The 15,369-nt window shown below is 42.8% G+C and overlaps 1 protein-coding gene across 1 annotated transcript; it reads right to left on the bottom strand.

The window, feature by feature from the left end:
* Positions 1 to 409: 409 nt before the first annotated feature.
* Positions 410 to 1,108, bottom strand: LOC127102467 (uncharacterized). Its single transcript, XM_051039835.1, has one exon. The coding sequence runs from the start codon at positions 1,106 to 1,108 to the stop codon at positions 410 to 412; it is 699 nt and encodes a 232-aa protein (XP_050895792.1).
* Between the last annotated feature and the right edge of the window lie 14,261 nt (positions 1,109 to 15,369).

Raw genomic sequence — 15,369 nt, 5'->3', positions numbered from 1 at the left:
AGCTTCAAGGGCTCTTTCCTTAAGTCGGCGCTCGTGCTCGGCTTGGGTCTCAGCATTGTGGAGGGAGATAGTGAGATCGTGTATCTTAGCCTCCAATATCTCTCTAACTTTTTTTCTCTTCTGTAGCTCATATCCATCATCGCTTATTCTTTTGGCACTCTTTCTCAACTTGTCTCAACTGCTCTTTAATGGTTTCTAGGCAGTGGTCAGCTTGTTCCATGCCTACTTACACTTTCTTTCTCTTGCGTTCTTCCTTGTCGACCTTTTCCTCAATCGCTTCTAGCTGAGCCTTCTTCCTTTCTAGTTCCCACTTTATTTCATTTCTTTCATTTGAAACTTGCTGGAAGCTGGTGTGTAGCTCTTCATTTTCTCGTCCAAGTCTTGCTATAGTAGCTCTCAACGCTTCCACTTATTCCATGGAGACAGGGATGGGTTCTGGTGGTGGAGGTTGAGTTGGAGGATCGAGGATGAATGGCAGCTTGATCTCTAGACTTCTTCTGGTGACCCATTGATAATAGGGTTCTCTATACCCTATCACACCCTTTCCTTTGTCTTGTCCTCTGAAGCGAACTTTTTCCCAGGCTCGGATAATCCTTCTCAACATAACGAGATCATCTATATCATGGAACACAAAACCTTCTAACAACTGGTCATCCGGCTTGTATGTGATAGGATAACCCAACTGCCTCACTGCTAAAATAGGGTTGTAGTTAATGCACCCTTTTGACCCTATTAATGGTACATTCAGAAATTCTCCATAACTAGTAATTGTATCTTCCACATTCAAACCATGAGGATACCAAATAATGGTATTTTCAGTGAGTCCTACTAGCTTTTGAGACCACTCATATCCATCCATCCTTTTAATTGTATCAACCTCTTTGAACACATGAGAGACAAACCATTGGTAAAGGAGTGGTATGCAACATAACATCAATCCTCCCTTCTTCTTAAAGCGTAAGTGCAAGGTGTGATAAACATCTGCTAGGAGTGCGGGCACTGGATCTTCATTCTTAACCTTGACGGCCCAAAACAAGCTAATAGCTGCTGCATCAATTAACTTCTCCATATTAGGAAATAACACCAATCCAAAAATAAGTAAAGCCATAATAGTATCATGGGCTTCCCACTTCTGGGCTTTAGCAAAGCTTTGAGCAATCTTCTCCAGGTACTCTTGTGGAATTCCTTTTACCTTCCCCCAAATTTTGATGTTAGGGGTTAGATCTTCGACTGGGATGCCTAATACTTCTGCCAACTCTTCGGGTTCAGGGATTTGACCTAACCCCTTGTATGGTCCCTTCTTCTGCTTAGGAGAGTCCAATATTCTTCCGAATTCTTCTAAAGTCGGGGCCAACTGGAAATCTCTAAAGAGGAAACTTCTGAGTGGTGGATCATAAAACTAGGCTAGTGCGGTAATAGCATCCTTCTGTACTGGTACAGACAACAAGTGTAGAATCTTCCCATATTTTAGTGTAAATGCGTCTCGACGGATATTAGTCAACCCATCTCTGAATGCAATGAACCCCTTTACACATGGTACCTTGGCTTTGATTTGGAATGTTTTTCTCTTTCCTGACTCCATTTGTTCTTGAATGCTTAATTAACTAATTTTTTGAAATTCCCTGAAAATAAAAAGTGTGTAAATGATTTTGTTATACTCATAATGAATGCAATATGATGTTTATGCAATGACAGGGATCCAGGTTTCAAATATATCACAAGGTTCAACTTAACAGCGGTTCTATGTCTTTTACCCCACACATCAAGAATTTCTCCTAAGGTCATCCATTTTCATGATAAGAACTTAGAGTCATGGACCAAGTTCAGTCTTTCATCGCAATAATGGGCTAGCCACATTGAAATGAAAGTTCTGAATCAGTCTACTCTAAGTGGGATCCTCGTATTGTTCGAACAGGGTGTAGACCCTTCGATTCAATACTACACGATCGCCAATCATGAAGACGGACTTCAGTTTAAGATGAGGTTCCCAAAGTCATGGACCATGTTCAACGTTTCCTCATAATAATGGGCTAGCCATATTAGGATGGAAATTCTGAACAGATCTACTCTAGGTGGAGTTCTCGTATTGTCCCAATGAGGTGTACACCCCTCGGTTCAATACTACACAACTCCGGGTTCTAAGTTTTTCTCGAAGCTCGGGTACGGAGCTTATCTCACAACATGTGTCAAACACCATAGATCACCCAACATAATAGCAGAATAAATTACATAGCATAAATAATACATCAAGATATACAGAAGAAAATAAAAGCGGTATTTTAACGTCCATAGCAAATTGACTAAGTTAGGCTTGACTCTCTCTTGCTTAGAGCAAAATGTCCCCAGCAGAGTCGCCATCTGTCGCATCTCGAAAAATACGATTCCTCGCGATGGTCGCGGAAATATTTATGTTCGAACAGAGTCGCCACCGAACTTTATTTATCCTAATGAAGGAATAGGAAAATATCGATAAAACCTTTAAAAAAATGGAATAATGGTCGTCGCAACCATATTCGGGTTCGGGAGTCGATTACGCAAGGGGAGGGTATTAGCACCCCTCACGTCCGTTGTACTCAATGGGAACCTTTTAGTCTAATTTGCTTATTTGAATGTTAGTTAAATGTTATTTGCTTTCTTTGAGTAATTAGAGTTGATAATAGAGATGGATGAAGACCTCAGAAGGGGAAAGGGGAGGTTTTTTATTAGTCTGCTCGCCAAGATCTCGCAATCTCGTGCCTACGTATCCTTATGGTGCAATAAGGAAATCAGAGCATTCGTAGTTCGGGGCACTACGAATATTTGGTGTGTTTTGTTTGATGAACGACAATGTAGGTCGGCGTTCTAATGGCTAAACGATGACTTGTCTACTCTCGGTGGAGGCTCTAGCACTGGTTTTTTGGGCGCATTAGAAAGGATTGACAATGTTCTTTTTGAAAGAGTTTTGGTCACGCGGGGGTGACAAGTTGAATTAATGTGTTTGATGTTTTGTTGGTTTCGATCGCGCGGGGGCGAGAAATTTGGTTTGATGTTTTAAGGTGTTTTAAAGAACGACGAAAGATTGAGCAATATGGTGCACACCAATCGTTCAATTCTTTCGAGGAATAATAAGGCGACCGCCTTCTACTTCCTTTTTCGTTCGAATTATTTTTGAAAGCTTGGTTGCGGATGTCGAATATGCACGGTAGTGAGGCGTACGCCTCCTACTTGCTTATTCAAAGAATAATGAGGCGAGCGCCACCTATTCCCTTATCCAAGTTTATTTAGCGTGTGTCATACGGTGAACTGACTTGGTGTATTTTGCTTTTTATCGCAATGTCGCGGATAGCAAGAGTCGCCACCGACTTTTCTTTTATCCAATAAGGAAAGGTGGAAAAGAACAGGAAAGACCTCAATAGATTTTGGGTTCGGGAGGTACATTATACAAAGGGAAGGTATTAGCACCCTTTGTATCCATGGTTATCCATGGGCTCTTAATTGCTGGATCACTTATATTTTTGTTTGAAAAGTGTTGGTGAATTGTTAAAAATGTTTCGAAAAGAGAGTTTAACTTTGTAATGATTCTCGTATGAATGTATACAAAGTATTTATCTCGCTTGATTTTGAAAACGGTTTAGAAAAATGTAACTTGGTAATGATTCTAGTATGAACGTATACCAAGTGGTGATTTTCTAGGATTTGTAAAGTGTGAGGGGTGGAAAATATTTTAGGTTATGATCCAGCAATTGAGAGTTATACCTTCCTAAGGTCGTTATGAACGTTTCCTATCCTTATGAGGGTAAAACTGTCCTTACTATTGAGAAGTAAGTAGTTTTATCCTTTGGATGTAAAAGGGTCATCGTAGGGTCATCGATAGGTCACTGAAGGCAACAGTTGTAAGGATACCTTAGCATTCGAAGGGACGATCATCATTTAACCGTAGGCTACACCGAAGGGTCATCGAGGGACAAAATCATATATTCGAAGGCAACATCCGAGGGACTATGATTTATTTTAAAGGGACATGATGATTTAATCGAAGGGTCTTTGCTAAGGGTATCCCCACATTCGCGGGACATGACCGTAATACCGTAATATCGTAAGGCAATAAAGAGAGGTCCAAGATCACATATTTAGAGGCCGTATTTTACAATCGATTAGGTAATTAGGATGAATCTCCACACTACAATTAATACATTAAAATTAATACATTAAAATTAATACATTAAAATTAATACATTAAAATTAATTAGGTAATTTAGGGTGAAACTCCACAAGGGTATCCCACCCCTAAGGTGGAATGCCTAGCCGGCCATCTCCTTGGAAACATGTAAACCTTTACACAATTTAACACACGGATTAGAGCATCGAGATAAAATATAATTGAAAGTTGCACCATAAAATAAACACAACAATCATGAACTCAAACCAAATGATGCAGAATTATAATAACATAAGATAGAACAACCAAAAAAAAATGAAACAGCCGCTGTTCCATTCGCCCCTGCTTCGCCTAGCGAAGGCCTAGCGAGTACTCGCTACTGACTCGCTTAGCGATGTGCTAGCGAGCGCTGCTGGTTTTTGAATATGATATCAGTATAATCTCAACCAATTTTATGCCTTATGGATCTCATTACTGCAATTATACGATTAATCATTTAAGGTATGCATGGTATATATTAAAGTTTACATGCCAAGCTTAAGGTATTTCATAAATCCAATCATAAAGTCATATGCAAATTAAGAATATAAAACAACGATAGCAATGTAAACCTGTTAGCAACTGAGTTGTGACTTCGAATCGGCAAATCGGATTGAATTGGGCGGAGGTAGAACTTGGTGCCGCCGAGTTCCTTCCAGGTTTGCCTCCAATGAGTATCAGGGTTTGCTTGCTAGGGTTCTCCTTTCGTTCTTTTTCGTTCTCCTTTTCATTACTGAAGTGCTGGTATTTATAATGCTCTTTTTTGTGACCTAATGGGCTCAGAATGAAGCCCGAAATTTTCTGTTGTCTGTCAGCTTCGCTAGGCGAGCTGGTAGCGAACGTGTAGCGAACGTTCGCTAGGCGAGCGTGTAGCGAACGTGTAGCGAACAGGCCAGTTTGGGCCATTTTCTGGATTGGGTCATTCGTGAGCTGGGCCTTCGTTCCTTTGAGATCAGTGTCATAAAAATGAGTCGGAGTGCCCTGAAAAGTGTCTTAAAATATTAATGGGCAAATTTTGGGGTATGACAGCTGCCCCTGTTCAATATTCTTGAACCGAGAGAGTCGAAATGGTATGTACGCCATTCGTGGTCTGGAGGTGGAAGATTATTGAACACTTAGAACGCCCCAAAAATTTGCACTTGTCAATTAGTTAGTCTGGATGGAGATGGGCTTAAAGATGCCATCTAGGAAGTTTGATGATGAGAGCTTCAGAGTGCATCGTACGTTAGAAGATATCTGAAGTCATGGGTGTCACTGGGTCATACGCCAGACCGTATAGTGAGTCATTCATTAGGCCGTCGACTTCACTGGGGAGTTAGAATGGGTCATACGCCGCTGGGGATAAAGGATCAGAATGGATCGTACGCTAGATCGTATCTGAGTTGCAGAACGAGTCGTCCGTTAGGCTGTATCGTTACTGGGGGTGAAGGATCAGAATGGATCGTATGCTAGATCGTATCTGAGTTGTAGACTGAGCCGTCCGTTAGGCTGTACCTGATGATAAAGGGGGGTAGTCATACGCTAGGCTACACTTCAGAAATGTACCGTATGCTAGGCAGCATTTGAGGACTTGAAGGTCTAACTGGGTCGTACATTAGACTGTATTTGAGCAGAATGAGCCACCCGTTAGGCTGAATCTGATGAAAGGGGTAGTCGTACGCTAGACTACACTTCAGAAATGTACCGTACGCTAGGCAGCATTTGAGGGGATGAACATCCAAGCGGGTCGTAAGCTAGACCGTCTCTGAGTAGCAGAACGAGCCGTCCGTTAGGCTGCATCTGATAATAAAGGGGTAGTCATACGCCAGACTACACTTCAGAATGTACCGTACACTAGGTAGCATCCGAGGCCTTGAAGGTCCAAATGGGTCGTATGCTGGACCGTATTGGAGTTGTTGAAGGTCGGAATGGATCGTACGTTAGATCGCATCTGAGTTGAAAGAGTCATATGTTGAGCTGAATCAGAATGAACCGTACGCTAGGCTATATCTGATAGTATTTGTATATGTTGTATTTGCAATAAATGTCTGGGATGGGCTTATAGATGCCATCACTAGGAGGACGTCAGGATGAATGTTGACATGGAGTGTATCTGAAAGATGTATTTGAATCTGAACGTAATCGATGAAGATGTCCGTCTGAATGGCTCTCTATTTTGACTGTATCAGGAAGATAATTAACCTGAAAAATAAAGTTAGCTTCATGCCATGTCATGATGCATGAGATATTTTATGCTTTCGAAAATAACTGCGAACGATGTATGCATGCGTATGCTGTGAAATGATGTAATGAATGAATTATGCATCTGAAAAGTTCTTCCAGAGGACTCTACTGGGGAAAACAAATCTCAATCTTCTGGTTGGGAGATACTGGTATCGATGACCCTTTCTTAGCCGGGGATGCTTGATTTCTGTCTGATGGTAGAAATGTTCAACAGAAGCCTGGCTGGGGGTGGAAGAGATGACCCATTTGTCTAGTAATGCCACTCTCTTCTGGGAATGACTGGCTTTGCTGGGGAATAGAATTAGCAACGGATTCCTTGGAAAGCATGGTTAGACCTTCTCCTCGATCCTGAAGCCTAGTAGTAATCGCTATTTCTATTTTATGCACGCATTCTTGGTAAACATCGATCATATCCAAATGCATATATTAATTCGAATTAAATCAATGGACGTTTATGCAAACAAAACAGAGAAAGTAAAACAAGAGCATTTTTTTTTTTGAAACTCAAATTATATTGATTTCGAAAGAGGGCCTATAAACAGGCAATTTGTGTACAAGGAGACAAAAATCCTAGTAATAGGAAATTGTCAAGAAAACAAAGAGAAAGCTATGCCGAAAACGTCCTATTGACTTTAATTCCACTACTGCCATTATGTCTTCAAGCCTCTCATCTCCTGCTGTCGGATAGAAGTGATTAGCTTGTTCAGTCCTTTGAACTTGGATGAAGCTGTCTGAGAACGGGACATAGTCATACGCTTTAATCCCTAATTTTTGCTTGGACCGCCTTTTCAGGTTTTCAATCCACCAGGATACCCCTTTTTGCCCAAGCCGCCTTTTCAGGTTTTCGACTTGCCGGGTGCATATTTTTTTATGTTTATCCCTAATTTTTGCCCGAACCTTTTTGGTTCGTCGGGATGCCCTTACTTTTGCCTAGGTACGTCGACCTAGCGGGTCTCTTTTATGCGTAGTATTTTTTGACTATGCCTGCGTTCACGAGATGCGGGAAGTCTTCGCCATCCATTGTAGCTAGTATCATGGCTCCACCAGAGAATATCTTCTTAACTACGAACGGCCCTTCGTACGTGGGAATCCATTTGCCTCTGGGATCACCTTGTGGTAGAGTGATGCGCTTTACCACCAAGTCGCCAATTTGATACACCTGTCTCTTGACTCTTTTGTTAAATGCCTGGGTCATGCGTTTCTGATATATCTGTCCATGACAAACAGCCGCAAGTCTCTTCTCATCAATCAAGTTTATCTGATCGAGTCGAGTCTGAATCCATTCATCTTCATCTAAGCCCGCCTCTTTCATGATTCTTAGAGAGGGAATCTGGACTTCCACTGGTAAAACGGCTTCCATTCCGTAGACTAAAGAAAAAGGAGTTGCTCCTGTCGAAGTGCGTACTGAAGTGCGATAGCCATGAAGAGCAAACGGTAACATCTCATGCCAGTCTTTGTACGTCACCGTCATCTTTTGTATGATCTTCTTGATATTCTTATTAGCAGCCTCCACGGCGCCGTTCATCTTTGGCCGGTACGGAGAAGAGTTATGGTGTCGTATCTTGAACTGCGTGCAGAGTTCAGTAATCATCTTGTTGTTCAAATTAGTACCATTGTCAGTAATAATTCTTTCAGGAACGCCGTATCGGCAAATGAGATTATTCTTGACGAATCGTGCCACCACATTCTTGGTGACAGAAGCAAATGAGGCTGCCTCTACCCACTTTGTAAAGTAATCAATAGCAACAAGGATGAAGCGATGTCCATTAGAAGCAGTAGGTTTAATCTCCCCAATCATATCAATGCCCCACATTGCAAAGGGCCAAGGGGCTGTCAACACGTTCAATGGAGCAGGAGGCACATGTACTTTATCCGCATATATCTGGCACTTGTGACAGGTTCTGGAGTGATGGTGGCAATCAGCTTCCATGGTAGACCAATAATACCCTGATCTTAGAATCTTCTTGGCCATCGTATGCCCACTAGAATGAGTCCCAAAAATACCGTCGTGCATATCTCCCATAATCTTTTCTGCTTCCTTTTTATCCACACAGCGAAGCAAAGTCGAATCGTGGTTACGTTTGTATAATACTCCATTACTCAGAAAGAACTTAGCGGAGAACTTCCTCAGGAATTTTTTGTCATTGATGGATGCCCCCTCAGGGTACTCCTGAGTTTCTAAATATCTTTTTACTTCGTGGAACCAAGGTTTTTCCCGTACTCCCTCGGTGTTAAGTTCATAACAGTATGCCGGTTCATCTAGTCGCTCAATGGTGATCCTGGGAGCTTCATTGTCCCATCTGTCTCTGAACATAGATGACATGGTAGCTAATGCGTCTGCCAACTGATTCTCTTCTCGTGGGATATGTTCGAATGTTATCTCTTCAAAGTATGGGATTAATGTCATCACCCGTTCTCGGTAAGGGATGAGATTCGGATGCTTAGTGTCCCATTCTCCTTTGATCTGACTGATTACTAATGCTGAGTCTCCGTACACACTCAAAAACTTGACCCGCCGGTCTATAGCAGCCTTGAGTCCCAAAATACATGCTTCATACTCAGCCATATTATTGGTACAATGAAAACATAGTCTAGCAGTGAAAGGCGTATGGTAACCCTCGGGAGAAATGATTACCATACCAACACCATTGCCCAATGCATTAGAAGACCCATCGAAAACCATAGTCCATCGGGATCCTAGTTCGGGTCCTTCATCCGGTCCAGGTTCTTCATAATCAGTAACAAGCATGACATCCTCATCTGGGAACTCAAAATTCATAGATTGGTAATCATCCACCGCTTGATGAGCCAAATGATCAGCTAGCACGCTTCCTTTGATTGCTTTCTGAGTAGTATACTGGATGTCATACTCTGTTAAGATCATCTGCCATCTTGCTATTCTTCCGGAGAGAGCGGGTTTCTCAAATATGTATTTGATAGGATCCATCTTAGAAATCAATAAAGTGGTGTGATTCAACATATACTGTCTCAGTCGGCGAGCAGCCCAGGCCAAAGCACAGCAAGTTCTCTCGAGCGGTGAGTATCTTGTTTCACAGTCGGTAAACTTTTTGCTAAGGTAGTATATGGCATGCTCTTTTCGACCAGACTCGTCATGTTGCCCCAACACACACCCCATTGAATTTTCTAACACGGTCAAATACATGATTAGAGGTCTTCCTTCAACCGGTGGCATCAGGATCAGAGGTTCCTGGAGATACTTCTTGATTTTGTCAAAAGCCTCTTGACATTCCTCATTCCATATCATCTCTTGATTTTTCCTCAGTAGCTTGAAGAGGGGTTTGCAGGTGGCGGTCAAATGGGAGATAAATCGGGCAATGTAATTCAAGCGTCCCAAGAAACCTCTGACTTCTTTATCTGTACTAGGAACTGGCATTTCTTGAATAGCTCTCACCTTGGCCGGGTCAACCTCAATCCCTTTACCACTGACAATAAAGCCCAAGAGTTTACCGGATCTTACTCCAAAGGTGCATTTGTTCGGGTTCAATCTCAACTTGTACTTCTTCAACCTCTCGAACAGTTTGTATAAATGATCGAGATGTTCCTCCTCAGTATGAGATCTGGCTATCATGTCATCCACGTATACTTCTATTTCATGATGGATCATATCATGGAACAAAACCACCATAGCACGCTGGTACGTTGCCCCTGCATTCTTTAAACCAAATGGCATTACTTTATAACAGAACGTGCCCCATTGCGTCACAAACGTAGTTTTCTCCATGTCCTCAGGCGCCATCTTAATCTGGTTGTAACCTGAGAATCCATCCATGAATGAGAACACCTTGTGTTGAGCGGTGTTATCTACCAGAACATCAATGTGCGGGAGTGGAAAGTCATCCTTGGGACTCGCTTTATTCAGGTCTCGGTAATCTACACACATTCGCACCTTACCATCCTTCTTTGGCACTGGTACCACATTAGCAACCCATTGAGGATAAGAAGTAACAGCCAGAAAACCTGCATCAAATTGTTTCATCACCTCGGCTTTGATTTTCTCAGACATTTCAGGACGCATGCGACGAACCTTTTGCTTAACAGGACGACATTCTTCCCTCGTTGGCAGTCGATGCACTACTATATCGGTATCCAGTCCTGGCATGTCTTCATAAGACCAAGCAAAAATCTCTACATAGTCATGCAACATCTGAATCAACCTTCTCTTGACACTGTTTTCCAAGCCTGCTCCTATTTTGACTTCTTTCTTGTTTACTTCAGTGCCCAGATTTACAGTCTCAACTGACTCCTCGTGTGGCTGTATAGTCCTTTCTTCCTGCAGTAACAGTCTGGCAAGTTCTCCAGGTACTTCACAATCTTCCTCACTTCCATCCTCGGCTTGGTAGATCGGATTTTCAAAGTCATAATGAACAGTAGTAGAACTATTGTCAACAGGATCCAGAGTGGGTATGGATCTGCAATTCGTTACGTGAGTGTGTGTAAGAAAACATAGCTCGTTTGGAAGATGATAGAAAAGATAAAGAGCGCAATATTTGAATGCAAAAAGTCCATTGATTTATTGAATATGAATATGCTTATGAAGATGACAAAACCCTTAACAAATTAGCTATTGTGCCCCGGGCATAGACACAACGCTTGGAGAAGTTCAATTGTAAAAAAAAAAACAAAAATTTGCAACACTAAAATAGACAATAACAATTACTCCTGACTAAAGGAAATCGGGATAGTGTCTTCAGCCTTCCAATTATTGAGTCCGTCACCAATTGTTGGGAAAATCCAGCTATCCAGGCCGCAATCGCTGTCAACATCTTTTACAACATTAATTTGACTCTTGTCAGAGCTGAACCCCAGGCCAAATTTGTCAGACTTGTACGGTACGTCGATCAATTGACCCCAGCCAGTACGACCACCATCTTCAACCACGGCTTGAGCGTCCTTCAGAGAAATCATAGCAGGAGGAGCACGAATAACCTTGGGTACACAGGAAGTTGGCTTAAGGACAGGATTGGTCGGAGGAACTACTTCAAATGACTGACAAGGAGTCTCAATGAATTCACCATCCATCTCGACGTATCTGAAGGTATGCACACTACTGACAATGTACTCTTCTTCTCCACACACGGTGACAATTTTGCCCTTTGTGGGATACCTCAACTTTTGATGGAGAGACGAGGCTACAGCGCCTGCCCCATGAATCCAAGGGCGTCCCAGTAAGCAGGAATAGGCAGGACGAATGTTCATTACATGGAAGGTAGTGTTGAAGACTTGAGGTCCTATCTTGATAGGAAGGACTACTTCGCCATGGACAACACTCTTCGCACCATCGTAAGCACGTACCACAATGTCACTAGGTTTCAGTTCAATGTTTTTACAATCCAGCTTATCCAGCACAGCTGTCGGCAACACATTCAAGGAAGAGCCATTATCGATCAACACATGAGACAAAGTGATTCCCCTACACTCAATGGAGATATGCAGGGCTTTATTGTGATTCTTTCCCGCTGGTGTCAGGTCAGCATCGGAAAAGCCTAGGCCATTGTCAACAGCCAAGTGAGCAACATAATTTTCGAACTGATCGACAGATGTTTCCTGAGGCACATGAGCAGTCTTCAAGAATTTTATCAATGCATTGGCATGAGATTCAGAAGATAACAGCAAGGATAACATCGAGATCTTAGACGGGGTATGGCCCAACTGTTCTACCACATCGAAATCACTCTTGCGGATGATTTTCAGCACTTCTTCCATTTCTTGTTTGGCAACATCTTCGGGAGTAACTTCGACCGGTGTCTCTGACTGAGAAGGATTGACTGGTTCCTTTCCTCGAGTTTCAAGGACAGGAGGTGAGATTTCTGGAGAGAAGATCCTTCCGCTTCGAGTAATTTTACTAGTCCCAACAATGCCACTAGTATTAGCAGCATTATCCACTTGCTTCACGCCATGGACGTAAACATCACCGCCATAATTCCACGGAATAGCTTTGCTTGATGAATACGGGATCGGGCCAGGTGCAGTGATGATTAGGGGAGCAACCCTAGGCTCAGCAGTAATCTTCACAGGCGCCCTGGTAGCGGTAATCTTCACTGGAACTTTGGACCTAGCAATCACAGATATTTCTTCAATAAGGTTTTCCGCCTTAGGAATCCTTTCGAAGAGAACTGTACGATCGTCCATCAGCCGTTGAATACCATTCTTCAATTTCAAACAGTCCTCGGGCCGGAGTATGCAGAGATTGCAATCTTCAGCACAACCTGGAAATAAACCAGCTTGCAATAAATTCCTCTTTATGATCGGGAGAGGAGATGTTAAGTCCGCCACATTGGAAACGTGATCGTCATTATCCACGGCATTAACCGTCTTGTCATGATTAGGCATAGGGCAGTGATGACATTAGGGGTCTCCGGAGGCTCAAACTCAATTTCTCCAGCTTCGATCATATCCTGAATCTTATTCTTCAATGACCAGCAATCGTTTGTATCATGCCCGGGGCTATCGGAGTGATATGCACACCTGGCATTAGGGTTATAACGAGAAGAGGTAGTGTTGGGATTCGTAGGAGGATCTCTGAGGGTGATCAAATTTGCCTTTAGCGTTCCCTGCAGTGCCTGTGCCAAGGTCATATTGATCCTGGTAAACTGCCTTCTTGGCCTGTCTTGTTTGGGCTGGAAGTTTTGAGATGGTGGTGCTGCAATCGTAACTGCTCCAATGTCGTGGTCACGGTTTTTCTTGTTACGACCCTTTTGACCGTACACAGCATTTGATTCGTTCCTCCCCTGATAGGACCTTTTGGTGCTTGCAGAGGTAGCCGCCTGTATCTTTCCACTTCGGATGCCGCTTTCAACACGTTCACCTGTTAATATAAGTTCAGTGAAACCTGATGAAGAACTTCCCAGTAGATGGCTGTAGAATGGGCCGGTCAGTGTGCCCATGAACATGTCCACCAATTCTCTGTCAGTCATAGGGGGTTTGACTCTGCCAGCCAAATCTCTCCACTTTTGAGCATATTCTTTAAAGCTTTCTTTAGATCCCATAGTCATATTCTGCAACTGTAGCCGGGTAGGTGCTAGTTCAGAGTTATACTGGTACTGTTTATAGAAAGTTGTTGCTAAATCAGTCCAGGTGCGGATGTCAGAGCTCTCGAGCTGATAATACCATTCCAACTGTGTGCCAGACAGGCTCTCTTGGAAGAAATGGATCCATAGCTTCCTGTCAGTGGTATGCGGCTGAATCTTTCTCACATAAGCTCTCAGATGCATCTGAGGACAAGACGCACCATCGTACTTAGTGAAAGTGGGGATTTTGAATTTGCGAGGAATGGTCACATCGGAGACCAGACCCAAACTTTCGAAATCCAGACCGGGCGCCTTCTGACCCTCCATAGCTAGCATACGTTCTTCCAGCAACTTGTACTTATCATCTCTTGGAGAGTACTGTTCATTTTCATAATCTTCATCGTCATCCTCAGGGTTGGAGAAATCAGCATTCTCTTCCTCTGAATCATTCTCCGCCCCCTCTTCTGGACCATTCGGGATTCCAAACTTGACTCCTGTGGCCGGTCCTTTACGCCTTCTTCCCGGGTTAATAAAACTCACAGCTTTCTTGTCTTTCTTCTTTTCGAGCAAAAAAGCCTTCAGTTCCTCCTGCCCCTTTGATAAGCTTAACATCATCTCCTTGAATTGAGCATTCTGAGTCTGGAGATCTTTTACAGTTTGTTCGAGATCCATTTTTCTGTTTGTAATGAAGACCGTGAGAACATTGAACTTGTAGAATACCTGTTATGCAGTGTTATGTTATGTTATGCAATGCATGAAATGTTTTCAAGGACTTTTGGAATTTAACTTTGCGTAAATCACCAACGAGAGAGAAATGTTTATTGCTAATTTCTTTGATCAATGTTCATTACAAAAGGAATAATAATAAAAATACAATGAAAGCTCAAGTCTCCCAGGGGCGGCTTCTTTTTGGGCGAAGATACGCATTGAGTCTTCGTTCCTCATTAAGCTGACTGGTAAGTTCTAACACTTTCTTCCTTTCTGCGACGAACTGAGTCTCGAAAGTATCCCTTTCTTCTCTCAACTGGATCCAGGATCTCTTTAGTTCCTCAACATTGGTAGGCATATCTGGATAAGGAATGATCTGAGGAGCACCTCCTTCAGCTTCAGGTTCGACAATCTGAGGTCCGATTGCAAGATATGGCATGACAAGTTCACGAGCTCTGGCGCGTACCCATCTGAGATAAGGTTCCATAGGAATAAAATTTTTCTGTCCTAACGTACCTCTCTTCACCATGCCCCAAGCTCGTACAAATCTTTGACGGAGGCCTTGGGAATCGTTGTCATAGTCGAACACAATGCCTTCGATGATCATTTCATGTGGACCATCTCTTCGAGCACAACCAAACTGTCGCAGAGCTAAAGCAGGATTATAAGTAATACCTCCTCTTATTCCTAGGAGTGGTACATTAGGGAACTCGCCACAACGGTCAATGATGGTAACATTTTCCTTGAACTGAGGACACCAACAGATGTCTGGGTGGGAGAGCGACATTATCCTTTGAGACCATTTCAAATTCTGCTCGTTCTTCAAGACTGATTGAGGAAGGTGCGAAATAAACCACCTAGACAACAAAGGTATGCAGCACATGAGAGTCCCTTGCTTCTTCATGGTACGAGTGTGGAGGGAATGCAAAATGTCTCCCAGCAAGGTAGGTACAGGGTTATGAGTGAGAAATATCTTAATAGCATTCATGTCTATGAATTGGTCTGGATTAGGGAATAACACCAAGCCATAGATTAGCAATGCCAGGATGTCTTCGAAAGCACGGACATTCATAACTTTTAAGAATTCTCGGGCCTTATTTGTCAGGAATTTGGCAAGTAAACCCTTAACTCCACTCCTTGTTACCCAATTAGCTTCAATGTTGGACTTCGTCATGTGTAAAGCTGCGGCAACTTCTTCAGCCTTCGGAACCTTTTCTAAACCACTGAAAGGTA

Source organism: Lathyrus oleraceus, chromosome 7 (assembly GCF_024323335.1).
Source record: "Lathyrus oleraceus cultivar Zhongwan6 chromosome 7, CAAS_Psat_ZW6_1.0, whole genome shotgun sequence".
In the NCBI taxonomy this organism is placed as follows: domain Eukaryota; kingdom Viridiplantae; phylum Streptophyta; class Magnoliopsida; order Fabales; family Fabaceae; genus Lathyrus; species Lathyrus oleraceus.
This window is presented reverse-complemented; position numbering and strand designations above follow the sequence as displayed.

What these genes read in the sequence shown, in the direction of transcription:
- LOC127102467 (XM_051039835.1), bottom strand. Translation starts at nt 1,108, where the DNA reads ATGGCTTTACTTATTTTTGGATTGGTGTTATTTCCTAATATGGAGAAG.